This window comes from Equus asinus, chromosome 1, assembly GCF_041296235.1.
Source record: "Equus asinus isolate D_3611 breed Donkey chromosome 1, EquAss-T2T_v2, whole genome shotgun sequence".
In the NCBI taxonomy this organism is placed as follows: Eukaryota; Metazoa; Chordata; class Mammalia; order Perissodactyla; family Equidae; genus Equus; species Equus asinus.
In genome coordinates, this window is record NC_091790.1 from 34,086,696 (window position 1) to 34,113,689 (window position 26,994).

Consider the following 26,994-nt stretch of genomic DNA (forward strand, 5'->3'; position numbering starts at 1 on the left):
CTCCATCTTCCCCATTCATACTCCACCCTCCAATAACCCTGCATTACTCATACTACCCTCCCCAGCAAAAGACCGCCCCCCCAACACACACACATACAACTTCTCTGTGCCTGGAATGGGCTCTGGAATGCTTTCTTCAAGGTTTAATACGAGTGAGACCCTCCTCAAAAGTGGTCTTGAGGGGCCAGCTCCAAGGCCAAGTGGTTAAGTTCATGCGCCCTTCTCCAGTGGCCTATGGATTTGCCGGTTCAGATCCTGGGCGAGGACCCAGCACCGCTCATCAGGCCATGCTGAGGCGGTGTCCCACATAGCAAAACCAGAAGGACCTACAACTAGAATATACAACTATGTACTGGGGTGCTTTAGGGAGAAAAAGGAAAAAAAATTGGCAACAGATGTTAGCTCAGGTGCCAATCTTTGTGAAAAAAAAAAGTGGCCTTGATATCCTGGAACATGAGTTTTCCACTCCTGCTGTACTGCTGCTCCTTGTGCACTGTAACAGCCCAACTCAGAGTGTGGTCTGTACGCTCCTGGAGTCACCGAGACCCTTTCAAGGGGTCTGCAAGTTCAAAATTCTTGTCACAATACTAAATGTCACTTGCCGTTTTCTCTCTGAGGACATTTGCCCTGATGGCGCAGGGCAGGGGTAGGTAGATCTGCTGGCATCATAGCCTGTGTCAAGGAAGTGGTACCAACCGTACTGGTCATCATTCGAGTCTTCATTACCACATGCTTATATCAAGAAATATGCCAGGTTCACTCAAGGATGTCCTCAATGAAGCAGTAAAAATGATTGATTTTACTACATCTCAACTCTTGGGAACGTGTTTGGGAAGTACCCATACAGCTCGTCTGCAATCGCTGTTTCTCGAAAAAGCATTTACAACGATTGTGTTGCAAGCTGAACTTGTTGCTTCTTTCACAAAACACATTTTTTACTTGAAAAAACAACAAAAAACAAATATTTAAAGAAAATGTTTTCTTTAAAATAAAGAAAGCAAGTCTTTCACTTCCAAGAAAAAAAAACTGACAGTATTTGTAGATATAATTCAAACTTTCCAGCAAAAAAAAAAATCTTGGAAAACTTGTGGCCATCACTGTGAGTTTGACAGCTTCTAGATCCTTCAAGACTTTTCCAGTGAGATTGGTTGTTAATAAAGAATAATGTTATTAGTAAAGAATGTGATTTTTAGTGCTGAATAATGACATGTCCTTATTCAAAAGATCGGCATAACCTAGTGACCTAATATTTTCCAAATAATCAGTGAATGTTACGAAATCGTACATGAGTGAAGGATCCAGTCAAAGTGCAAGACAGGCCAATGGATTGTAATGTGACCAAGGAAGACAAGTCCACCAGTAATATTTCAGATTCACACTGCAACTAACCTTGAGAAAACTACCACTGTTGAGTTTTGGTGTAATAGTAAAGAAGAATATCCACAATTATCTGAAAAGATTATTAAAATACTTCTCCCTTTTCCAACTACACATCTATGTGAGGTTGGATTTTCTTGATACCACTTCCACCAAAACAATACACTGCAACAGACTGCATGCAGAAGCTGATAGAAGAATGCAGCTGTCTTCTCGAGACACACATTGAAGAGATTTGCAAAAATGTAAAACAATGTTATTCTTCTCACTGATTTTTTTCTTTGGTTTGAAGAACTAGTTCATTAAAACTACGCTCATTGTGGGGTCAGTCCCGTGGCCTAGTGGTTAAGTTTGGCGTGCTCCACTTTGGGGGCCCAGGTTCAGTTCCCAGGCACAGACCTACAGCACTTGTCAGCAGCCATGCTGTGGTGGCAGCTCACATACAAAATAGAGGAAGATTGGTACAGATGTTAGCTCAGGGCAAATCTTCCTCAGGAAAAAAGAAATGCTAATTGTGTTAACATGAAGTAGATTCATTATTGTTACATTAAAATAAATTTTAATAGATACACATTTTTTAAATTTCTCAGTTTAAATTTCTAATACCATAATTATCAATAGATGTAACCCACATAATTAATTTTGAGGTCCCTGATAATTTTATACAACAAAGGATTTGGAGACCAACAAGTTGAGGAACTGCAGAACTACAGCAATTATGATGGTGGATGGTGATTGCTGTCTGTTCACACGTCTGCCCTGTGCCCCCCATTGTACACCCTGAAGGTGGGGACTGTGGGTTTTTAGTTTTGTATCTCTGCCACCAAACCCAGTGGTGGCCACACAAACACAAATTTATTATCTTACAGTTCTGGAGGGCAGAACACTAAAATGGGTCCGCAGGGCTGTATTCCATCTGGAGGCTCTGGGAAGAATCTGTTTCCATGCTTTTTCCAAGTTTCTAGAAGCTGCCTGCATTCCTTGGCTCACAGGTCTGAATGACTCCAATCTCTGCTTATGTCATTACATCTTCTCTGATTCGGACTCTCCCTCCAGCTTCTGTCTTACAAAGACCCTCATGATGACACTGGGCCCACCCAGATAATCCAGGATAACCTCCCCATCTCAAGATTCTTAATTTAATCACGTCTTTGAAGTCCCTTTTGCCATGTAAATTCCTTTTGCCAAATTCCCAGGTTCCAGAAATTAGGATGTGGATGTTCTTGGAGGGCCATTATCTGCCTACTGCAGCCATGTATGAAGATAATGTAGCCAAAAGAAAAAGCAGAGAAATACCCCACCATTTCAGTCTCCAGACCAGGATGAGAAGGAAACAAACAACAATGATCACGTCTGAGAGAGGAACTGGTGGGAGAAATTTATCTACTTTATTTATTTAACAAACACTTACGTGGCCTTTACTATGTGCCGGGCACAACCTAGTTCTTCCCAAATATTAGCTCATTCATCTGATGAGAATCCTAGCCTGTTTTAAAGTTGCAAAACCTCAGCACAGAGAGCTGAAGTCACTTGGTTGGGCAAGTGACTGCAACCAAGGTCACACAGCTAGTAAGAGGGCGAGCCTGGAGCCAAGACTTGAACCCAGGTGGTCCAGCTAGTGTCCTTGCTCTTAACCACTTCACCATATAGCTTAGGGGGACTTCTCTAGCACTCACTAAACTTTGATGCTGCTGGAATCTGGAACCATGCACATGTATTACCAATCCAAAAAATTAAAAGTGCAGTCACAAGATAGCTGTCTGTAGAAGTGAGAGCTGAAAGGAGACGTCCTTCCTGATGGTCTCAATTTCTTCATAGGGAGGAATAAAGTCAGGACAGTAATTCTTGTTCTTCTTCTTCTTTTTTTGTGAGGGAGATTGGCCCTGAGCTGACATCTGCGCCAATCTTTCCTCTATTTTATATGGGACACCACCACAGTATGGCTTGACAAGCAGTGCTAGGTCCACGCCTGGGATCCTAATCTCTGAACCCCAGGCTGCCAAAGCAGAGTGCGCAAACTTAACCACTATGCCACTGGGCTGGCCCCAGGACTATAATTCACTTTTAAGCCCATTACGAAAGAAGGGGAACAAAAATGGAAATGCAGACAAGCACCATTTAGCAGTTTGTACTCGTAACCGCCACAGAAACAGTCAGATCTCTTTTCTCCCTTTACGTGACAGTCTATAAAGCTTCCTCTTTCCAACAGTTAACACAGCTCCAAGGAACTACTACTTCAGAGCGGTCTGACCCGCTCTGCATGCACAGGATTCTGTTTGATCCAGTCATCCCAAACTCTCAAATGGCTATTAAAAGTGACATATGCAACAGAAATTTCATACAGTGCTCTTCGGAGAAATTCTGTAGATTTTCACCTGAAAGCTGAATCTGTATTTGATGTTTAGAGGGAGAATATAGAACTGCTTTTTACTCAAAATGCTGGCAAACCTTATTTACCAGCTTCTCCCTCAGCTCCAACACTACCTCGTCCTCTTTGCTATGGGGACTCCAGCTGTCCCTACTACAGGCCAGGGAGGTGTTATTCTTCCTGCTACACCCCTAACGGTGACCTGTGAGGACCACACCATTAGTGGATAGGGCTTCACAATGCTGAGGAGCACTTCAGGGTTTTTTCCCATGCTTTTTATTGGTGAGGAAGATTGGCCCTGAGCTAACATCTATTGCCAATCTTCCTCTTTTATTTTTCTCCCCAAAGCCCCAGCACATAGTTGTATATCCTAGTGCTAAGTCCTTCTAGTTCTTCTATGTGGGACATGACCACAGCATGGCTTAATGAGCAGTGTGTAGGTCCACGCCCAAAATCTGAACCAGCAAAGTCCGGCCACCAAAGCAGAGCGCACAAGCTAACTACTCAGCCATAGGGCCAGCCCCAGCACTTCAGTTTTATAGGGCACTGACAGTAATTCACTTATTCATTCTTGCTTCCAAAATATTTATTTGAGTATTTATTTTACAAGGAACTTTTGGTCATTAAAAACAACAACACTTTAAGACCCAAAGGAATGAAGCTACAAGAGTGGAATAATAAAGCTCGTATGCAAGAGCCAGACTATCCACCTGGAAGCATCTCAAGCCACACTTTAGTGGCCATTAAATGACCAGACAAATCCTCTACATTTTACATAGGCAGGGGAAAGTTATGTAATACTTGCTAGTTTTTTCACATTCCTGGAATTCAGAGTTTTCTACAATCTCTCCCCAACGAACTTTCCAATTTTCTTCCCCAGTCACACACTAGCCAGGTGACCTCTGCTTTTAGCCTGTGTCCAGGTTCCAGGTTCTAGGTGAGCCCCCCACCCCCACACTTCCCAACCCAACCCCTGTGCTCAGATCAAATGCTAACCTTTCTCTGATTCTCATGCCTCTCTTTTGGACCCCTTTCCTCAAAATCAACAGAAAAATCAGTGGGAATTACACCTCTGAGCTGGACCTCTAATTCTCCTTATTGAAAAGTGGTATTTTTTTAACTGTGAATTATTATCGACAAGTGTTTTCCTTTTCCCTCTCAACTATAAGCTTCTTGAGGGCACAAAATAATGTCTGATTCATCTATGTACCCACAACATTTAGCTAAAAGTAATTATTTGTTAAGTAAACAAGTGAATAAATGAATGACTGAGATTCAGAAAAAGGGAAACAAATTCCACAATAACACTAGCTTTTGTAAGGGAATTAATATCTAAGGAACTTAATTCCCTCTACTGCTAATGGAAAGCCACACATTCACGTCCACTCATGAAACTGAAGACTCCTTCAGCACTGTTATACGTGTAACGGTGTTATAACTAAGAATCCTGAGAGCAAAGTTCTGTGTGTCCTGGCAAAGCTGATATTTCCCACTCAGATTTTAAAAAAAAAAAATTATTTAAATGCACCAACCATCTTTAGGAAGTCTAATATGTTTTTCCATCTGAGGATCTGGGGTGTCAGCCAGCCAGACTCGGTCATAGCAGTTTTACACACAAACAGAGCATTCTCTGCGCTAAATGCTGTTAGTCATCCTAAACCAGGCTCTGGAAGCCAAAAATGCCGTCGCTCTCATAAACAGGAAATCAGTGGTTTTGCCACATCACAGCTGGCTCTGGAATTCCTCCCCCGGTGAAAAGCTGTATAATGGACACATACATTCCCAGGAGCAATTCAGTCCAAAAAGCAAATTTGCATCTAAGTGGCTTCTGGTAGCTTGAGACTGTGCACTAGCCATACATCAATTTAAAAAGGGAGTGATTCAAAGTGGGGTGGGAGGTTAAAAAAAGATCCTAGGGCTGCAATTACCTTCATCATCTGGTAAGCATTTGCTGGGTTGATACTGTCTAAATGGGCACAGGAACACAGGTCTTTTCTATTTTTTCTCCTGTTAAATACACCCCTAATCCTAACAATGCAGTATTAATAGCTGTTTATAGATGGAGACTATATTAATGCCACCACAAGTTCAATGTTTACATAAAGACTTTGTTCAGGAACTCTATGCCCAACGAGACTCTCTTAAAAGCCGCTGGAATTTTTCAAAAGATGGCATACACTAGAAAAGGGATTTTCCATATAAATCACAAAAACAGCATTAACAGGAACCCAGTATAAACAGGGCTGGTGCGTCCAATCCCTTCAATGGTGGCCTTGTTGGCTCAAAAATAACACCAGCCTCTTTGGGGAATTCCAGCGGTAAAAGTAATTCTCTCCATGAAAAGTCTTTACATATGATATTTCCGCTCAAGTCAAACACAGCCTATAGACATTCCCTCTGTTTCTACTGTGGATAACAAGAACCGAAATTCAAACCCTCAGAGGGAAGAATCAAATAGTCATTCATTTCTAAGGAAACAGAGGAACTTAATATTGAACACTCATCGATTCTGGATGTATTCCAGTCTGTTCGGCTCCTCCCAGAGTGTCAGAGGGACATTACAGCCAGGCCCGTGACTGTTGGAAGTTCTTTGCTTCTCAGCGAACTCAATTTGCTGAATGGGACAGGGTCCCCTGAGGGTGGGCTGAGGAACAAACGAGGTGAGCCAGCAAGTCAACTCGCTGCATTCTGAGCCACCAAAGAGGACAGTGGTAGAAGTTTGGATATATAGCCCCTAATGGAGAGAATAACAACACACGAGCACAGTAGCTATCATTTGCTACAACTTTACACATATTATCTCATTTAATCCTCAAAACCTTGGCACAGAAGGGTTCAGAAAAGTCTAGTTCCTGTGCTCAGGTTCGGCTCTACCTCCCTTAGATGAACAGCCACCACCACGGGGCCATGTGAGCGAGCACTGGTTAACCATGGAGGGATCCACACGCCCTGCAGGAGGCTCTCTGACAGCAGGACGCAGGAATTCGCATTTTCACAAGCTCACCATCAGGAAGTAGGAGCAACATTTCCCTAAACAGTATACATCTCATTGAGTCTCAAATGCCAGGGGATGCTTCCTTTCTAGAAAAGTATGGAACCCAGTCACTGCCAGGGCTCCTTGGCAGTGTGACCAACACTTCTTTCAGTCAGGTATATAAACAATAAGAAGGCGTGTGGCTTTTTTGCTCAAACCTGATGAAGAGTCTAAAGCTAACAAATGTTGATTTCTGGATACCTGACCAAAACCCAAAATAGACCCAAAGCCCTGAACTCGATGGAGCTTATTCCCAGAGCCTGGCACATTTTAAACACCCAATAGGGGGCAGTAAATACTCAACTTGGAGAGTCAAGATATGCCCAGAACAACTGTTTAGGGGTTTGCATTCAGATCCCGGGCGTGGACCTACACACAGCTCATCAAGCCAGGCTGTGGCGATGTCCCACATACAAAACAGAGGAAGATTCATACAGACGTTAGCTCAGGGACAATCTTCCTCAAGCAAAAGGAGGAAGACTGGCAACAGATGTTAGCTCAGGGCCAATCTTCATCACACACACAAAAAAACAAGCAGGTCCTCCCTGCCAGATAGCCAGCTGTTTGGTTTTTATTAACACACAGAGGATTATCTTCTTTAGAAAACAAAACGGGAAAATCTCCCTTCTTTTCAAGCACCAGGCTGACTTCTGGTAATGCCGAGGGAACGTGAAATTTAGGGAACGGAGATTCTGAAAGAACCATGGCTAAGTATAATTCAAAGTTGTATGAAAAAAATTTCAAAGTCAGTTAAATTGTTTTATCTTGCAATTTTTCATTTTTTTAGCAAGAAAATGATTGCTGTTTTCTAATTCATTGTGAAAACAAATCAAGGTCATTTTTAATAAAACGTTAAGCTGCACAGGAGGGGGAAAAAGAGAACTACGTTTTCAGAATTCCTGACATGTAAGGAGCTGGGCGGGACATGGGCAGACATGGACTCCCTCAACCTCACAGCGACCCCCTGGGCAGGGTGCAAGCCCCATCTTCCGGATGAGGAACAGAGGCTCAGTGTCTTCATTTGGGTTTCCCAGAAGCAGAGTCTGAGCCAAGTACGTGGGAAGAGAAGTTTATTTGGAAAGTGATCCCAAGAAACTCAAGTGAGGGAATAGGGCAGGGGAGACTGGAAAGGAAGAAAGCCCATACAAGGTGTGAAAACGGGGTTGCTGTGCCCACGGGGCTCAATTCCCCGGGGCCACTGAAGAATTGCGGAATGCACCTCAGAACTGTCTCAGTAGGGGATAAGGAAGCTGGGGTGTCCACTATGCCCATATATCCCTGGTTGACAGCTGCCCCCAAGGTGGCACATGGGTAAAGGACAGGCCAGGACTCGAACCCAGGACTGACTCGAAGCCGGAGTGCTCATCACCACCCCACCCACCTCTCGGTTTCCACAATGCAGGCTTTCCGTGTAATCGAGATATGATGCACAAATGAGAGACTGGCTCTTCTTGCTCTCTTTCGTCTTTCAATGTCTCACCTACTCCCCCCGCAGTTTCTTTTCCCCCAACCTTAAAAATGAGCAGACTTCTTTCTGAGATGTTCGCTCACAGGCACTTAACTTCCTTTGCAAGCTACACAACCACTTCGAAAAGGAAAAAATTAAATTCCACATTTGCAAAGGGTTTGGGGAAGCAGTGTATCGTGGCTGTTTTGTTTCCAACACAAGCACATTACTATGGAACAGTCAATGAGACAGACAGCACAACTCCAGGCAGATGTGGCGGTGCGCTCGCTGGGGAGAATGATGCAGCCCCGCAGGGCACGCAGTCTCGCCAGGAAACCCGGGAGTGGTCAGCGGCTCTCTCCTGGCTGCTGGGAAAGCGCCGTCCGGGAAAGGAAGAGCAGCTGTGTAGGTACCCGGCCACAGTCAGATTAGCTAAGCCTTCTGTCTACACTGACATCGGTACTCCTTAGGTAAGTTATAAAGGTCTCTATCATCAGAGTGGCTCCCTAGATAAGTAATCAATAGTTACTAACATACCCAGGACCTCCTCTGACTCTGTTTCCTTGCAAAATAAATAAATAAAGTGGTTAACGGACCTGCTTGATCCTTATTTTTAAAAAAGGTAAATTTGCCACTTTTGCTGCTTCTATAGAAATTCATGCAAGTACCAAAAGTGTCATGAGTCTGCAGTGATTTCTTATCATGATAAAATACACAGAGATGTAAGAGGCAGTGAATGCATCCCTCAAGAATAATGAATCCAATGAATGGACGCACGCATGTGTCATATGGAATACTCAGGGCTGTAACAGCAGCCCGGGGTGGCTGAATCGTGGCCCTAATATAACCAAGTAATTAATTAGTTCCATCATAATTTTTGTTTTATGACACTGACTTTTATATGCCAATAGTCGATTTAATGGTATTTTAAATTGGAGCGAAGCCCCCAGAGAGGAGGAGAAAGCATTATGTGTCTTCCTGGATCACAAATCTTATAATCTGATTTTTTAATTCCAAAAATGACCTAATAAACTTGCTTTATAATTAAATCTAGCCTAACAACTTCCCTTTTGTGTTTTTCATTCATTTTTGGTAATCGTGCAGAGATTTCGATTGGAAATCTGTTATCATTGTAATTAAGCATAAAAATTACTTTGTGTGCTTGTAACATAACGACCCTCGGGGGCTTGACCAGCTCCCTCCAGGAATACAGAGAAAAATTACAGGTTTCCAGTATCGGCTGGAGACTCTGATTTATCTGACTGCCATACATGAAACACGCATGAATGATAAGCTCGGAAATTCAAACCTTCAAATGATCTCCTCTCATGGAAATTTTACCTTTAGAAAAATAAACTGCCGCACAACTTTTCATTTCTAGGCTGTCACAAAAGTTTAAAAGCCCTGGCCTACGTTAAAAGTTTGCAGTTAATTGACAAAGTAGTACTTAATGAAAGAGGTGAAGAAGTGAATTATGTCAACTATCCTAAGAACCCAAGAGATTACGGTAAAATGTTTTTGCCTTAGATTCAACAGAATAGAAAATCAACTTTGCCATTTATGTTGGCTTTCATCTGCCTTCAATCACAAAGCAATTACAATGCTAAATATCGTAGGTGATTTTTTGGATTCTGCAATTTTAAAGAATGTTATTTTGTACAAAAACAATTTTGTATTTTCATGAAAGTGTCGTAATTACTGAAATGCATGGAATTTCTATCAAATCACCTTGGCTGGCATTTGTGTTTTTCTCCTAATAAATGAGAAAACATTCTTTGAACAGCTTAAATAAGTTTGCAAGCAAAATCACAGCCTAAAAATATTAGTTGTTGATTGTAGCAGTTAACAAGGAAGAAAGAAGAAAGACTGACCATTTGTTGTGTTCTTTTTAAAGTTATCCAGGAATTCCTCCAGAAGTTGGGACTGGTTAGGAGGGGGCAACAGACTCTTCTGGTCCCTTGAGGACAGGTCACTGTCTGACCAGGAAGAACACAGGGTTCCTTTTGTGTCCGGCGGCCAGGCAATCAGAGTGAGTCCAACGCTCTTCTCAGAAAATAGGGCCTCCATCCGCTTAAGGTCAAGATCACAGACGGCTTCCCCATTTAAGGTCATGATTTCATTGCCCTTTCTCAGCCCTGAGAACAAGGAAGGGGAAACAGCGCAAGAAAAAAGAGAGAGATTACTGCGAGAAATGTTTTAAGATGAAAGATGGCTGCAAACGCAAACCAGGTGCTCTTAGGGACTGTTCTGTTGCTATCTTCAAAGAAAGGGCCAAAATGTATAGTATTTAGATGCCACTGGTAAAAAAAAAAACAAATTCCAGCTCTCTCAAGGTTATTATTAGAGGGAGTAGTTTAAAGGGGAAACAATTTGAGAGCTATCCAAATTAACTGTTCCTCTATTTATCTGATGTTAAATGTCCCGAGAAATAACATTTGTTTTATCTGTGTCTGCCTGGCTGGCTCCCACGTTCTCTTTCTCCATCCATCTGTACATATGAATGTATATTCTCTCTGTGTTTGTACATACTCTCTCTCAAAACACACACACAAATACTCTCCCTCTCTCTCTCTATATATATACATATGCATATGCATTTTCAATTAAACTATTAAGTTTACTTTCTTTAAAATTCTAGGAGAAACCATTTTCTGACAAAACTGTAAGAAGAAAATTTCACTAGACAGCCTGTACTCCCCAGTTTTGAATTAAGAGAGAACAGAGACACTCTGTGCCACACGAACCTTCCCCATATGCCAAGCCGTCAGGAAGGACGTCGCTTATAAATATTCGGCTGAGACGTTGATGCTCGTCCACCTGCGCTGTCACTGCAAAGCCTGGGAATGAAAATAAAAGGGAAAAACAAGCCTAAATTCATCATGTTAATTAATTTCTCCAACTGAATCAGCAGTATTTCCTTGAACATCTATTCTCATAAGTACGGTATGTTGAAAAAGTCTAAATTATAACAGTTCTGAAAGCACAGATATCTAGCAGGTGCAGAAAAAGAAGAACACATCAGATTTAAAGCTTTAAGAAATATGAGTGCAGGGGCCGCCCCGGTGGTGCAGCGGTTAAGTGCGCACATTCCACTTCAGCGGCCCAGGGTTTGCCGGTTCAGATCCCAGGTGCGGACATGGCATCACTTGGCATTCCATGCTGTGGCAGGCATCCCACACATAAAGTGGAGGAAGACGGGCATGGATGTTAACTCAGGGCCAGTCTTCCTCAGCAAAAAGATGAGGATTGGCAGCAGTTAGCTCAGGGCTAATCTTCCTCAAAAAAAAAAAAAAAAAGAAAGAAATATGAGTGCAGAACCTGATTCAAAAATTGAGACCATATACCATGTTTAGAGCAGCACTATTCACAACAGCCAAAAGGTGGAAGCAGCCTAACTGTCCATCAACAGATGAACAGATAAACAAAATGTGGTATATACATACAAAGGAATATTATTCACTCATAAAAAGGAAGGAAATTCTAATACGTGCTACAACACAGACAAACCTCGAGGACACTGAGCTGAGTGAAATAAGCCAGTCACAAAAGAATAAATACCATATAATTCCACTTTTATGAGGTACTTAGGTCAATTCAAAGAGACAGAAAGTAGAATGGGGGTTGCCAGGGGTTGGAGGGAGGAGAAATGGGGAATTCCAGTTGTGCAAAATGAAAACAGTTCTAGAGATGTTAATGGTTTGCACAACAATGTGGAAGTATTCAGTGTCATGGAACTAGCATTTTTAACCATTCTTAGCAATGGTCACGATGGTAAACTTTGTGTCCTGTGTATTTTACCACTATTACAATTTTTTTTTAAGTTGAAACCAAAATACACTCTCATTGAAGTAAACTAAATTCAGTTCAATACAAAATATTTGTTAAGAATCAACTCTACATGAGGTCAGGCACTTTCAGTGGGTGGTAAAATGGATGGATACAGCGTTTGCCCTAAATGAGACTCCATGGGAAACTCAGGACAGCTCTGTCCTTCTCTAAATGCATCTCCCTCCTCTCTGATTCCACAGTTGGGAGCACATGCTTCCCTGTCTTGGTCCCATTACACTGGGAGTTCTTTGGCGATAGGAAGAATGGCATGTTCCCCTGTTCCTCTGTGCCTCAGGCAGAGCCTGGCAGATTGTGGTCACCAAAACATCTCTTTGCAAGTATCTTCATCCAGTCCTTCAGTCACTCAAATACAAAGAAGATTCACAAATGGTGACGACAGACAGTGGAGTGAAGGCCAACAGAAATAGAGAGGACATGCTCAGAGCGCTTCAGAGGAAAACCCAACGCAACACTGGGGTCAAAACAGATTATTTAAATTAAGAAACAAAGAACACGTCAATTATATCAATTTTAAAACAAAGAAACAAAGAACAAATCATAAAAAGGAAATCTTAACATATTGTAAACGACCACTAGAATTTGATCAGCTTGAGTCATTTTAAGGGAAATAATTATATATCAATATATTTAACAAGATAAGAGATAGCCTTTCTATGGAGATATTTATTGATCACTACCTAATTATTGAGTTCCTACGGTAAAAGACAATGAAAGATAGAAATGAACTTTAAGACATGAGCACAGTCTATAAAGAGCTCAAAACCAAGTTTAAATACAGACAACAGAGATGCAAGAAGTAAATACAGTCATGCATCACGTAACAATGGGATTATGTCCTGAGAAATGTGTCGTTCGTTAGGCGATTCCATCGTTGTGCGAACATCACAGAGTTGTACTTACATGAACCTAGATGGTACAGCCTACTACACACCCAGGCTCTATGGTACTGATGTTATGGGACCACTGTCATATATGTGGTCCCTCACCGACAGAAACGTCGTTATGTGACACACGACTGTCCTACAAACTGATTTGGGTAACACTGACCCTTAATCGTTAAACTGAAGCTAAAGCAATCAGAGAAGGCTTCTTCAACAAAGTTAGACCTTTAGTTAGTACTTGAAGGACAATGGGGTTTATGCAATCAGAGAGGAGGGGGTGGGGGAGGGGAAGCAGTGAAGGGTAGAATTCCAGGTGGATGAAGAGCCAAGAGCTTTTGGAAAAGCTAAGACACCGAGATGAAAAGAACTGTCATATGCATCATGAGTTAATCAGCTTAGAACTGAGCACACAGTAAATTCACTGTAGGTGTCATTATCACCATCATTTCAAATTTCTCGTCAATTTTTATATTCATTCCTTTCCATTCCTTTGGCATTTTGGCCTAGCATTAATACATATCTTTTTAGGCTGCCAATATAAATAAATAGAAATGAAGGAAGAGAAAGGAGACGATGGTCACAGTTTCCGAAATGTAAACGTAAAGAAAAAAGTTAGGTCCGAAGATCCTGTGCAAACTAGGCAGAGATGGACAGCACCGTTCTCTGAGCAGGGAGCTCTGCTTACCAAAGTCAGACACGTTCCCAGTCTTCGTGAGCTGCACATGATAGACATTTAGCGGAAAGACTTCTATTTCATCGTAAACCTACAAAAGGTAAAAACAACAAAATCAGAGGATCAGCTGTCAGGATACCTTGGAAATTTATTTAGATTGTGTCCAAACTGGATGCCAAATGTAAACAGTATTTTCTCCCCAAATTCCATATTTTTAAAATCAAGAGGCCATGGATGTGGTTCAAATTTCCCTTTCTAAAAGGTGACAGGGCACACGTGTGTGGTGATGGATGGTAATTTGTGTTTGGGTGGTGAACATGAAGTAGTCTACGCAGAAATCGAAATATAATGACATCCACCTGAAATTTATATAATGTTCTAAACCAACATTGCCTCAATTAAAAACAATTCCCTTTCGAAAGCAAACACACACTTGCCTGTTCTTGCATATATTCATACGGCGCAGGAATACAGCACTCAATGTTTTCGTCGACTAATTTTCGGAGTTGGAGGCCATAGTGGCTGGGCTCCAACTGCCTCATCTAGAAAGAAAAAGACAGTTATTCAGATTTTAAATGTCCTTTCTAAATTCATCACGGTTCATTAAAAATCGAAGTGGAGATTTCTAAAGGAAATACCATATATAATTTGCTGAGTTTAAACCTATATAAGAGCTCGAATTTAAATGTGCAAAAAAGGAAACAAGGGACAAATAATTCTTTTTGAGACTGTTTTCTCTAAATGATATTGCTTAACACTTAGAGCAAGAGATATATTTTTAAGAGGTTATGTGGGTATATATCTGATAGAATATATCTTAACATCTCAGCAAATGCTTTCTCTTTATACATTGGTTGTACCTAATTGTACGTTGTTTCCCATTACTAAAGTAGAGAAATTTGTGAAATGTGAACAATCTCATATTCTACAAACTTCAGAATTGGGAATTTCCTACTCCAAAAACTTTTCAAAAGGAAAACGTGTACACATCTACACATTTTTTCTCTCTTTCTTTCTCACTCTCATTTTCACTCTTTCTCTCTCATACACATTTTCAACGGTGGGAAATGATCTTTGGCCTATGCTCTAACTGGGCTAATTGATCCACTACTTCTGACATCCTCTATCACTTAGAAAATTTATCAACTTAATAACAGATATCATTGGTATGAAACAATGTTGTTGGCTGCCTGAATAAAAACCTTGCATAATGGAGTAAAGAGAAATTAAGTTCGTAAGAATATAAGCAACATGTATAAATGTCTGGTATCCTAAGGCTTAAGTCAAAGTGACAAAGGAAGACTAATTAAATATTATCCACATCTCTTAAGTGTACATGGTAAAGAGTTACCAAACGCCACATGCTTTTTTAACCATTTCATACATTTGATTGCATTTTCTCTGAAAACAAATGTTTAAGCTCTATGACGCCATCTGGTGGTCTGAAAACATCTGCTCTGTTGCTGAGTCTATTTCATCTATCTCAGTGGTCTCTCTTTAAGACTCATCATGAACCTCCTTTTCAGAAATAAAACCCAGTTTAAATAAGGAGTAAAACATCATCTCATAACAGTCTCCATGAAGAACTGTGAATGATGTCAAGTGACTCATTTAATCCAGAGAAACTTGGCAAAACTATTTAGGATTAAATCAAACGACTTCAAAGTTTATGCCACTTTCTTAGAGAGCACCATCTCTAAGTAACTCAAATAACAACAGACTTCGTAAGTATTCTAGATATAAAGGCATATATAGAATTTCAGGAAAACAGCTCGGGTTCTTCATGAAGGCAAGAGGTCATGACCTAAGGACTCATTCTTCTACAAGATGGAGGAGGAGAATGCTAATTAATAAATATGTTACTATGTCCCCCAGTGTAGAAAGTGAGGTCTTAAATACCACACACATATAGAAAGCATAGGAGTACAACATCAATGATTATGCAGAAGTATATTTCTGCAGCAAAATCCATTACCTTGCATGCCAAAGTCAAAATATCTTCTACTCTGTGTTCTGGCTTGATCACTACAGTAACTCCTTGATTATCCTGAAAGTGAATGTAAGTCTGGATTTCCCACGTGTTGTCTTGAGGAACACCATCTACTGTTGAGCCATACAGATGCAGAAGTTCATCCACCTGTTTTTAGATACCAAAAGAAAATGCAGATGGATGTGATAAACAAATGAGGGGAACTACTGAAATAACGTCCCTTAATTGATGGCGTATTTTGTAGTAGGCCTGTTCATACTCCTGACAACCGTCTGGGGCAGACAAGCCAACCTGTCCTCATTCATTTAACCCACATGAAACGGAAGCTCAGGGAGCCTGAGTGGAAGTCACTTGACTCCTTGTCCCGGGCTCCAGCCACGATGCCCTTTCTCTCTTAGCCCAAGTTAGGACAGTGCAGTTGAGGTCAAGGCTGCTCGATATCCACTCTTTCTGCTTTGGAATTGTCGGTTGACAATTCTGCATCCAAGCCACAACCCCAGTTAATGTTCATACACTCTCATCCACGGCCACTGACGCCTGCCTGCAGCCTAACCCCACACTGCACTTAATCTAAGCACGTTTCCCTTCTCTCCTATTTCTACTTGTTTTTTAAAATCAACCCCTAATCCTGGGGACATTTTTTTTTCTATTCTATTTCACATCTAGTCACTCTTTTAGAAATCATCCCCAAACACACCACCTTCAGGAAGCTTTTCCCAAAGAAGTTGAGTTTCCTGAACTTCATCCTCACAGGAATTCAATGACCTCGTGCTAATAGGTACTTCTATGACTTATAAACAAAAAGAGTTAACATTTATTAAGCCACTCAGAAATGTTCTTCCTCTGGTTAGGTTCTTGTATTAGTCTAGTAGTCAAGAAAATTTTTGGGGAGCCGGCCCAGTGGCATAGCGGTTAAGTTCCCATGCTCCGCTTTGGCGGCCTGGAGTTCTCGGGTTCACATTCCGGGCACGGACCTACGCACTGCTCATCAAGCCATGCTGTGACAGGCTCCCACATATAAGACAGAGGAAGATGGCACAGATGTTAACTTAGGGCCAAACGTCCTCAGGAAAAAGAGGAGGATTGGTGGCAGATGTTAGCTCAGGGCTAGTCTTCCTCAAAAGAAAAGAAAAGAAAATAATTGGGGATTGGAAATCAAAAGACCTGATGCCCAAGTCACAAACTCAACCACTTAACCAGCAGTAGGGTAGGACATGAACCTTGCTAAGCCTTGTCTCCTATTCTGTGAAAGGGGATATTATTAATAAGTTTATTAATTAACAATATAAATTTTTGTGAGCAAAGGAGGCCCTCTACGTGAAACCACTTTATACAACAGACAATGTTACATATAGATTCAATACCATCACATTATTGTATCCCACTCATCCTACATTAAAGTTACCATTGATGGGTGATTTTACCTTGAATTCCATGTACTTTTTTTTTTATATAAAAAACACAAGGCAAAAGATTCTTCTACACAAGATTAAGAAACTATAATAGATAAAGAAATTCAAAACAATAGGTTTAGGCAAAGCAAGGGAAGAATCTATCTTTCTGTGTTGTCTTTTTTTAAATGTGATGCTCATCTTTGAAGTGACATTTCTGGATCTGTCACGGATCTGTCACTTTCTGTACACTTTCCTGGAAAGATGATCACAGCCCAGAATGAATACGAACCTCACTTGCCAAAGAAAAAGAAAGAGACAGAAGAACAGGTGCCTTGAGTCAAGGATGCAGGGAGCCAGCACGGACACCATTTTCTCCTGAAGGGTCCTATCTCACGTGGACCACACTTGCTTCTCTGGTTCAGCCTCCAGATACTTTTCATCTGGGCAGTCATTTCCACCAGGTGCATCAGCCACAAGCAGGCAGGCCTTAAAGGCGCAGCCCCACCTCTCAAGCCACGATTGCTCAGAATCAAAGGAAAACCCCAGCAGAGGTCACTGTAGAGTACGCAACCACACAGAGAGCCAGGCCCAGAGGAAGTCGAATGGACTGATTACTGCCACAAAGCTATTTAATTCTGCACTTTGTAGAGCAGCCAGGAAAAACGTGACTGAAGATGGACAGGTGGGGGAGGGACATGGGAAATACAAATTCACAACGATCTGTACCTGCCATCCTGTTCCCATCCCTTACTGTCCATAAGAGAGACTGTATGACACGGGGGCCTCTTCTGACATGCTGTCAGTCCCCTCTTTATTCACAACCCTCTGAGGTAGGCACAGTCCTGATCTTCTATTTAACAGGTGAGAAATATGAGGCTCAGAAAGTTCTAGAAACTTGCTCAAGCTCACACAGTGAGCTGTGACTGTGGTACTGTGGGGACTTGAACCCTGGAAACCTGGCTGCGAGGCTGTGCTCACCACCACTACACTACAGAAATATCAGCTTGGCAGTCACCTCCCCAGAAAATGGATGCAACCCAACTTTCTCGATTCCTTTCTCTTATTCTATGACACACCCCACGTTCTAGTTGGACAAAATGACTCACCTGACATTCCTCACACTCTCCTGCCTCCAGGCCCTCATTCACTTCAATCTCCTCTACCAGCCTCACAGCTCCAGTGCTGAGACTATCTATACCCTTCAACCTTATTTCGAATTCTACCCCCTCTCACTCTGTCTCTCCTGCTGTCTTACCTCTACCCTCAATTCCACTCAGTTCTATCTGTCTACTCTCTATGTCCCTGGTATAGCACTTAGCCAAGCCAAGCCCACCTGACAGTAATTTTTAGGTGCTCTCATGCCCCCAGGTGCTAAGAGGAAGGACAGCAGAGGCTCTGTCTTTCTCATTCTCAGCCTCCTTCAGCCCTAACACAATGCATCCTGCACCCAGAACACACCCAATGCATGGGTGTTGAACTGATGCAACTAGAAATTCAGTCATACATACGCTTGGGAGGTAAAACCTGTCCATTTTCAGGATGTTATTCAAATCTGTTTATACAGTGTCAAGTTCTTAATCCCCTCTAAAGTTTTAAGAACAGAAATTAACAGATTTTTGATTATTGAATTATAGATTACTAAGGTTACTGAAGGGGAAGAAGTCCTAGGCAAGATAAAAGTATGTGGGTAAATGCAGAGATGGAAAGAAAGACCAAAGATATATTCATATCATAGTCAACTAAACAAGACTTTGTGCCTACACCTGCTCTGAGGAATCACTTCCTGAGTCTACACTTGACCTAAGGTCAAGTGAATATAGAAGAGAAGATGCCTATCAAAGGCAAGGACACGGAAGATTCTGATCCTCTCAAGAGATCCTGCAATGAAAATTTACATGTAGTGTTTTCCTGTGCGTAAGACACACACACATACGCACATTATCTCACAAATATATGCAATTAAAGAAAGGTAAAACCTGGTTATTCAAAGGAAGCATCAAGAATGTGAACTGATTAATTAATGAATTACAACTGGAAAAAGAAAAGGCCATTTGGTGTTTACAGATCTCCTTGGTTGTTGTAAGCTTAACCCCCTTGGGCTGGAGAGAAAACTAGATTGATTCCTTCAAGGGTCAATGCTGTCCATGCTGAAAACACACAAGTTTTATTTTCAATAAGCCACATAAAACATTCTCCTACGTTCTTTTTCAAAAAAGGAACAGACTCTTGAAAATAAGCACAACAAATTGAGCCATCTGGAAAACTCTCTTCCTGGCTCACCCTTCTCAAAGGTGCTCCGTTAAACTCGTCTTTTAACCGCTCACCCAGAGTCCATGGTGGCTACTTCTGTCAAGACTGTTCAAACCCTTCCTCCCTCCAACTCCACCTTGCCTGTTCCCCTAAACATGAGTTTCCAATCAGCCTGTTCAAGGTTTCCAGTTCCTGGAGAAGATAAACTGAGACAGCAAAAATATAACAGACAGACAATCTGGGTCAAATCCTAGCTTTGTCTGGGCTGGTTATCTAATGTCTCTGGCTTCGGTTTTTTTACCTTTAAAAGGGGCTAAAAAACACCAGCCTCACGGGGAGGTCAGCAGAGTGGTGTAAGGAACGGCATTTGAAGGTACACAAACTGGAAAGAGCCATAACAATATAAAAGAACATTTTTGAAGTTCAGGCTGGATGGTGGAATTATTTTGCAGAATTCACTGATGGTCACTGTGAAGAACTGCACGAGATTCATCCGTTGTTTCAAAACCCTGGGGAGCTCTGGTGGCCGCTGATGCTCAGTCCCCGCCGTGGTCCAGCTCTGACTGGCCATGCACAAAATGGGAACAACATCCCTGAACTGCAGCCATGGCCGCTGCAGACTAACTAGTTAAGGTTCACAAGTCACTTTAACCCTCCTTGTAGGGCAACTTCTGCAGAAGCATTTATTACCACTATTCCATTATGGTCCAGAAAGCACATGGTAAATTACTCACACTCGGTGTGCCTCAAGGAGAGAAAATTGAACCTCCGTGTGTTCTCACAGCAGATGCTTTTGGATCAAATGCCTTGTAATTACTACTTGGATCAGTGAAGGGAAGTGAGTAGCAAAAATCCCAATCTGGCTGTCACAAATGGGCCCACACCCCAGTTGCTGATAAAAGGAGAGTCGATTAGCAAGTGAGATGAGGAGAAAACACAAAAGGAGTTAACACCCTCTTGGTTTTCTTAACCACAGTCAAATGTCATGGAGGAGAAAGTGTTTATTTCCTCTTGGGCTGATGCCCAAACATCAGTTAATATGGAAAGAAAACAAAGACCTATCTATGTATCTATCTATCTGTATGTGTGTTATGTTATGTAGGATTCCATATTAATATTCTATTTAAACAGACTACTATCTTATGGTTAAGAGTAAGTAGTTTCATTCATATTTTCCATTTAAAAAACCAACATTAGCAATTTTTTTTTCCAGTTTGGAGCTAATGACTAACGCGACAATACTTCATTCACTCGCTGCCACAGAAAGTTGGGACACCCCAAGCCAATTTTCCAGGAGAAAGAGCCAAGGCCCAGGGGCTTCACAGTTTCTGCAATGAAGCTTCTGGGTTAGCTGCCATCCTGAGCCTCAGTGGGGGATTTGTTGTCACAATCTCCACAACAAACAAGTCCCTTCAAATGCTGATTGAGACTCATTCTTACTCATGAAGAAGGACGCTATGAAAAGCTTTCATTTTTGGCGAGCCAAAGTGTCCTTTGAAAAATGCTCAAATAAGACTGGCCTTATTCCAACCTTAACAGATTTCAAATTAGGGTGACTCACTGTTGGACTATGACATGATGCACCAATTAGAGTGGAATATTTAAAAATGCCTGAGACCCCCTCCCTCCCGAGGCTCAGGAATGACTGCTTTTCTGTGTTACGCTAGTGGACACAATATACTGACTGTATACAAATAAATGGTTTGTGCAAGTTATAAATATTCTCCAAGAATGATCAGCAGAGGAAAACAAGTGAAAAAAATATTACTCATTCAACCAGCTACAGGCAGAATTTTAAGTCCCAGAGCTATAAAAAAACCAAATACCCTTAATTCTATTGTAAATAGAATTATTGTTATCTGAGTACTACAGTACAGAAATGATAAATACACCATTAAAATAGCCCAATAAGTCACAGGAATTTCTTCGGTGTCCATCTACCAGAAGCAATGCTTAGTTAAAATAAACAGGAATAAATGTTTAAATGCATATGCTTTCAAAACCAGATGCAATAATACCTTCCTCTCACCTGTTACAGCACCCATGGGACTTGATTAAATCACAAGAAGATCATTTGGTAATTTGAGCCCAATTTAAATAAGTACTAAGCTTAATTCTGACCATTAATGGCTATTTTAGCAAAATTTATTTTCAAAGTCTAACATAAGTTCTGTTAATAGAAAGTGCTTTGATGATATAATTTCTTAACTTTCCAAGTAAGAATTTGAAATTATTTAATGCTGGAAGAGATACAACCTTAAAATTATGGGGTTTTATTGTAGATCAAACAGTTCTTCTCAAACACTAAAGACCTACCTCCAATGTAGACAATTAATAGGCAAACTTATTAAACAATACTATATCCTTAGCAGCGTGCTATGAATGGAGAATATATACATAATCAGAAGATATACATAAACTAAGCAGAGCAAGGGTTTTAATTGCAAGCTTGCCTGGGAGACAGGACACAGATATCTGGTAGGATGACTAACAGTAAAGGCTAGTAAGAACCAAGCAAATAACAGTGATACAATTTTTTTTTTTTAATCAAGTAAAATGCCCAGAGGACAGTGTGATTTGACGTGGATTTTGAAATAGGCTCTGCACGTGTACAGAAATAAAGGGGAGGGAATGGAAATTATTTATTATAACAAGTCCGCCATTTTGATAGTATGATTTATAAAAAGGAAGGTTTGGTTTTGGCTTCCTTGTGGCCTCATGGTTGGTCAAATCCAGCAAAAGGAAAGCGCTGAGAACAGAGAACCAACATCAGCACCACGGCCTCCGGCCCAAGCTGTTCCCTCTCATTGCCTGCCCCCTCGAAGTCCTGACCTCTGCGAATGGGAGGTGAACGGGGAAATAGGGTCTCGAGGAGGAACTGCTACCCCATTTCAAGACACTTCAGGCAAAGATGCCCTTGGGAGCAGTTTCAACAATACCCATGGCCCACTGAGCAGCTCGGGGCCCACAGTTGAGGCCAAGCTCACCTGAAGGCAGAAAAGGCAGCTGTCTATGTTGCATAATTTAGGATCACCCCAAAAAAGTTCCTCACTCACCTCCCAGAACCCATCATGCTGTCTAACCACCGTGCCTCAGTTTTTTCAAACTAAATTCACTGATTTCCCCAGTTAATTTATTAAATAATACTGCCTGCCGCTGCGAAAGCATAAATTAAAATCAGGTTTCAACCTCAAGAAATAACTTAAGAGGTTGGTTGGACATAAAATCCAAGATAAACAATTTGGTGAAGAAGAAGATAGAGATAGAGATCAGTAACAGGAAACACAGCTTTTAAGGGGAAGTTGTGGGTTTGAAAAAGATACAAAGAAGAGGCACGAGCCCCTGCAGGCAGTCCACCCTACTCTAGAATTCCACTCAGAAATAGTCGTGAGGACGTGTTCAGTCAGGAGGGATTGTGGAGACTGGAAGGGGACCCTGTACTCAGCTCCACCGAGGGCACCCGGAGATGCACAGGCTGCAGATCCCCAGCACGGCTGCACTATCTGTGTGAAGATTCCTGACAACCCTGAGACGAAAATGCAATTTTGGGTTCACTGAGCTGAGGAATAGGGAAGCATGAGTGAAAGTTGCTATTTTGACTTCAGTCACGTCACTAATTTTAAGATGGAGTTTAATTTTAAGATGAGTTTAGATACTTCCAAACATACTTGGCATTCCAAGAATATCTCTTATTTACCTAATAGGGACCATTTGAATTCTAATTTATTTTCAGCCGATTGATGTAAAGATTTTTGAACTAGCATTCCCCAATTAACGTAGCATTTGTGTTGTCAATGTAAAAACAAGATGGCGGCCACCCATGGCAAAGTTTACCTCACTGGAGTTATTGGAGTTTTGAGGTAGCTGAGTTCCAGAAAATCCGTGGCTGCCAGTTGAATCAAATATCTGATAGACAAGGGGGGGAGAAAAGACTAATGAAACAGTTCTGCTGTGTTCATTTGGCAGCTATCCCTTATCAGCATTTAAAAATTTAAGTTCTATAACATTTTATAAGATCTTCATATCACAATTTGGACCATTTGCTACTCTACCACATTTAAAGTTTTAACTTTAAAGAAAAAGTTGTGCTTTTGTTCTTCCCATACGGTTACATATTTTACTTTTCTGTGATGTCATATATTATTTGTCATCCTGGATCTTTCTCATGTTGCTTTTAAAGGAGAAGTACACATTTCTGAAGATGCAGAACACAGTTCAACGACGAGTTGGCAAAGCCACCAAAATCAAGCTTATACAACTATTTTTTTAAAGGTGCATAGAATAAATATTGGGGAGAAATATAGTTAAGTATTAAAAGTGGTTGTGTTTGGGTAGAGGAACTAGGAATAATTTCCTGTACTTTTTCCAATTCTTATCTTCTAGATTCTGTAGAATAATAAACATTAAAGAATAGGCCATTTAAACATTTATGGATACCTACTACATCAACTTCATTCATTTATATGAATACCAATGTTACAATTAGTTTCATATCATTTTAAAACAAAAACGTTCAACTAAATTCTTCTGTTTCTTAAGAAATCTTACATTAAGAATATTTACCACATATGATGGTGTAAAGACCATATTAGGCTTGTACCTAATTAGCTAAATGTCAACATTTAAGAAAAACAAGCAAGTTATCAAGCTATTTATTATTATCATTTAATTATATAGAGTTGATTCTCAATTAAAACCAGAATTTGCCTCAAAGATGTTATTTATACTTCACAGAAATTCAGTTCAAAAATATAAGCCCAGCATTATCCAATGATTCATATTTGACTACAATCTATAAAGAAGAAAAACATCTCCATTTATAACCAACAAATAAGTACTTTTCGTAATTCAAGTACAAGTAGAACCACCATTTTAAAATGTGATATTCTTTCCGATTGTATGAGTATACAAAACCAGTGGCCACACAAATGAGGTGTCACGTGGTTCTGCTGCCCTTTAGTCAACCAACCCACTCCCCATCGCCTTTATCGTTCCAGGGTTGCAAACAGGTCAAAGAAGTTGATATTATCCCTATTATTCACCTAATTCACGAAACTATTACACACAATCAAATAAATATCCATATAAAACGAGAAAACAAAGTTCCAGAAAATGTGACCCTCCCTTCCAGAGGATATTCAGAATCACAGAATATCAGAATAACGGCAACCCGTTAAAAGTAAAAACAAGAACTTCTTCGGACTTAATCTCAAACATTTTCCCTGTTCACTGAAATAAGCAGAGCATCATGTGATAACTCATCTTTTCAACAGTCTGAAAAAATAGTAATCCTAAAACATATCAATCAGCAACATAAAATTCATTGTCATCTACTGTATTAATAGCATCAGGAAATACTTCAGATAGGAGTATTCGAATGTTCTGAGAACAATTCTCTGCATGTGGGCCACATTTCAACAATGAGTGCTCAGGCTATTTTTACTCGAAAAAACGTTAAAACAGCCACCCTTCCTCTAGGAATAGAAACAGCAGCAATAGCCCAGTGTTACACGGCTTTGTATCTGGGTAGATCAAACCCCAGCCCTGCCCTGCGGCCACTGCATGAAGGGGGGCGGGGGGGGGGGGGGACCAGGAAGTGACTTAACCTCTCTGGGTCTCAGTCTCCTCATCTAGAAAATGTGATGACAAAATGCCTACTTTGTGTCACAAAGATTAAGTGAGCCAAGTGTCTGGCACCATCGATAGAATTTAGTTGCTGTTACTCTATTATTAACTTTAATGTGCATTTTAATATAAACTCCAGGGGAAAAATAAATATTAGCTCTAAAGGCAATGAAAAGTGTGGCTTTTTTTCTGATCATTCTTATTTCTGTGTTCCCAGGCTCTGTAGATGTGAGCAAGGTGTGAATACCTCTTTGGGAATGCCAAAAAGAGAGGGAGCAACTTGGGTGTTTCCTCTTGGGGAAAGGCCATGCTAAGGCCACATTCCTCTGAACCAACTTTCATGTCATCCTTAATGGGTGATGAACATCTAGGATTTGCTGGAGAGCAAGGATCTCCCACCATGCCTGCTGTCCCTCCCATGCTGAGGAACTCGCCTGAGTTATAGAAGGTCTTTTCTCCTTTGCTTTTCTTGCCAGTGTATCCAGCCCTTTTAATGAAGAAAATATGCCCTTCTTGTTTCTTCCTCGCTGGGTCAGTGAGAGTTTTCTTTTCCGGAGAGCAGAGTCATCTCTAGAACATACCTAATTTAAAACACAGTTAAAAAAACATCTTAAGGCATATTATTTCGGTGATGGAGAGAATTAACAGAAGTAAGCCATGCTTGCTATAAATGCGTTCTGCCCAGCACCAAAAACTACTGCATTTCTGACATACCAGAAATGCATCCATCATCGAGACATCTCTTATCTGGATAACACAAGCCCAGTTACAACATTCAGATCTCTCCAGGGTGGACAGCAGGGTCAGCCAAACTACCCATGGACCCCCCAGGCTGAGCTGGGAGTACCCACCCACACAGGAGCGATTTCAGAAAACCCAGTGGGGATCTCTGAAGTAGATAAAAGCCCCCAATCAGCCTTTAATTTTCCACATCATTGTTGCTCCTCCTCGGGGGCTCCACCATCCTGACTGTACGAGGTGGGACAGACAGAAAGACAGATGCAGTTGCGAATATTTAATAACTCTCTACTAGCAGTTAGATTCCCAGACTTAAGCAGCAGAGAAGCCGGGACTCTCTGTAGCAGGATGCCTCCCACCCTCCTTCCCCCAGTGCCCGGCCCCTGGGTGGACCTGGTCAGTTAGTGGCTTAAGTCACGGAGCTGATGGCAACAAGCTCCAGAAAGGTGAGCATCCTCAGTCCTCCCTGAGCACTGCTGACACAGCCCTCCTCGGGAACTTACCAGAGCGTGGAAAGAGGAAACCGACAAGACGCCCAACCTGCCGAGGGCCAGCTTGGAGGGGCGGCTGGCAGCAGCAAGGAGGCTCTTCGGGTTTGGCAACTCCCCGCCTTGCAGGCTGGCCAGGTAGCAGCGCATCCTGAAGAGATCCATGTGAAATTTCTCCAGGTTCTGCTCCCATTGCTGGATCTGTTTAAGCCAGAACAGCGGTAATTTGAATTAAAATGAGAGGTTTTCATGGGTTACGTTGAAAATGCGATCCCTTTTACAAACTTCAAAGAAAAATGTGTTTCATCTGGTGTTGCCTGGTTGAAATTAGCCTTCCCTGCTCACCCCATCTCCCGCCCTCCCGCCAAAACACATTGGGGCAGACGGCAATGTACTTCATCAGGATGGTCAGAAAGGAAACAAAGCCGGTGGTCCCAACACAGTGCCACGCGAAACAGCACAACCTTCGGAGAACTCCAGCACTTCAAATCAAGCTGATTTAAGGCAGGATGCACAACTGCAAGTCAGTTATTTCGCTTTGTTACATTTCCTTCACATTCGCAGCCTCTGATCCTAAGCCAGATTAACTGAATTGCACACAGATGCTGGAGAAATGACAGCAGGGACTTTAACATTTCTGGACTTTCTGAGCAAATGACTCAAAACAAGAACAAGCAAATGGACTTCAGGGATAAGGACAAACAGAGCTTTTACTCCTGTTTTCCGTCTAACAGAGAATAACCACCAAGTCCACATCTGAATAAAATTAAAGCATATGTAATTATTTACGCAACAGAAATTCCTATGCACATCCTCAAAATTGAAGTCATAAGTTGGTAAAGAAATACAGGCCAACTCTGGGGGCTACTCTCCTTTCTTC

The 26,994-nt window shown here is 41.4% G+C and overlaps 1 protein-coding gene across 3 annotated transcripts in view; it reads right to left on the reverse strand.

Annotated features, from left to right (window-relative positions):
• TIAM2 (TIAM Rac1 associated GEF 2) overlaps positions 1 to 26,994 on the reverse strand; it is a 227,319-nt gene that overhangs the window by 55,870 nt on the left and 144,455 nt on the right. For 2 of the 3 annotated variants that reach the window (XM_044761780.2, XM_044761782.2), the window contains 8 exons: positions 26,130 to 26,315; positions 25,323 to 25,469; positions 23,098 to 23,169; positions 15,605 to 15,766; positions 14,067 to 14,171; positions 13,642 to 13,720; positions 10,971 to 11,063; positions 10,098 to 10,361 (listed from right to left, as the gene is read on the reverse strand). In XM_044761780.2, the coding sequence (XP_044617715.2) occupies positions 10,098 to 10,361; positions 10,971 to 11,063; positions 13,642 to 13,720; positions 14,067 to 14,171; positions 15,605 to 15,766; positions 23,098 to 23,169; positions 25,323 to 25,469; positions 26,130 to 26,315 (1,108 nt within the window). The remainder of the gene's footprint in view (positions 1 to 10,097; positions 10,362 to 10,970; positions 11,064 to 13,641; positions 13,721 to 14,066; positions 14,172 to 15,604; positions 15,767 to 23,097; positions 23,170 to 25,322; positions 25,470 to 26,129; positions 26,316 to 26,994) is intronic. The other variant, XM_070485557.1, reaches the window with a different exon arrangement.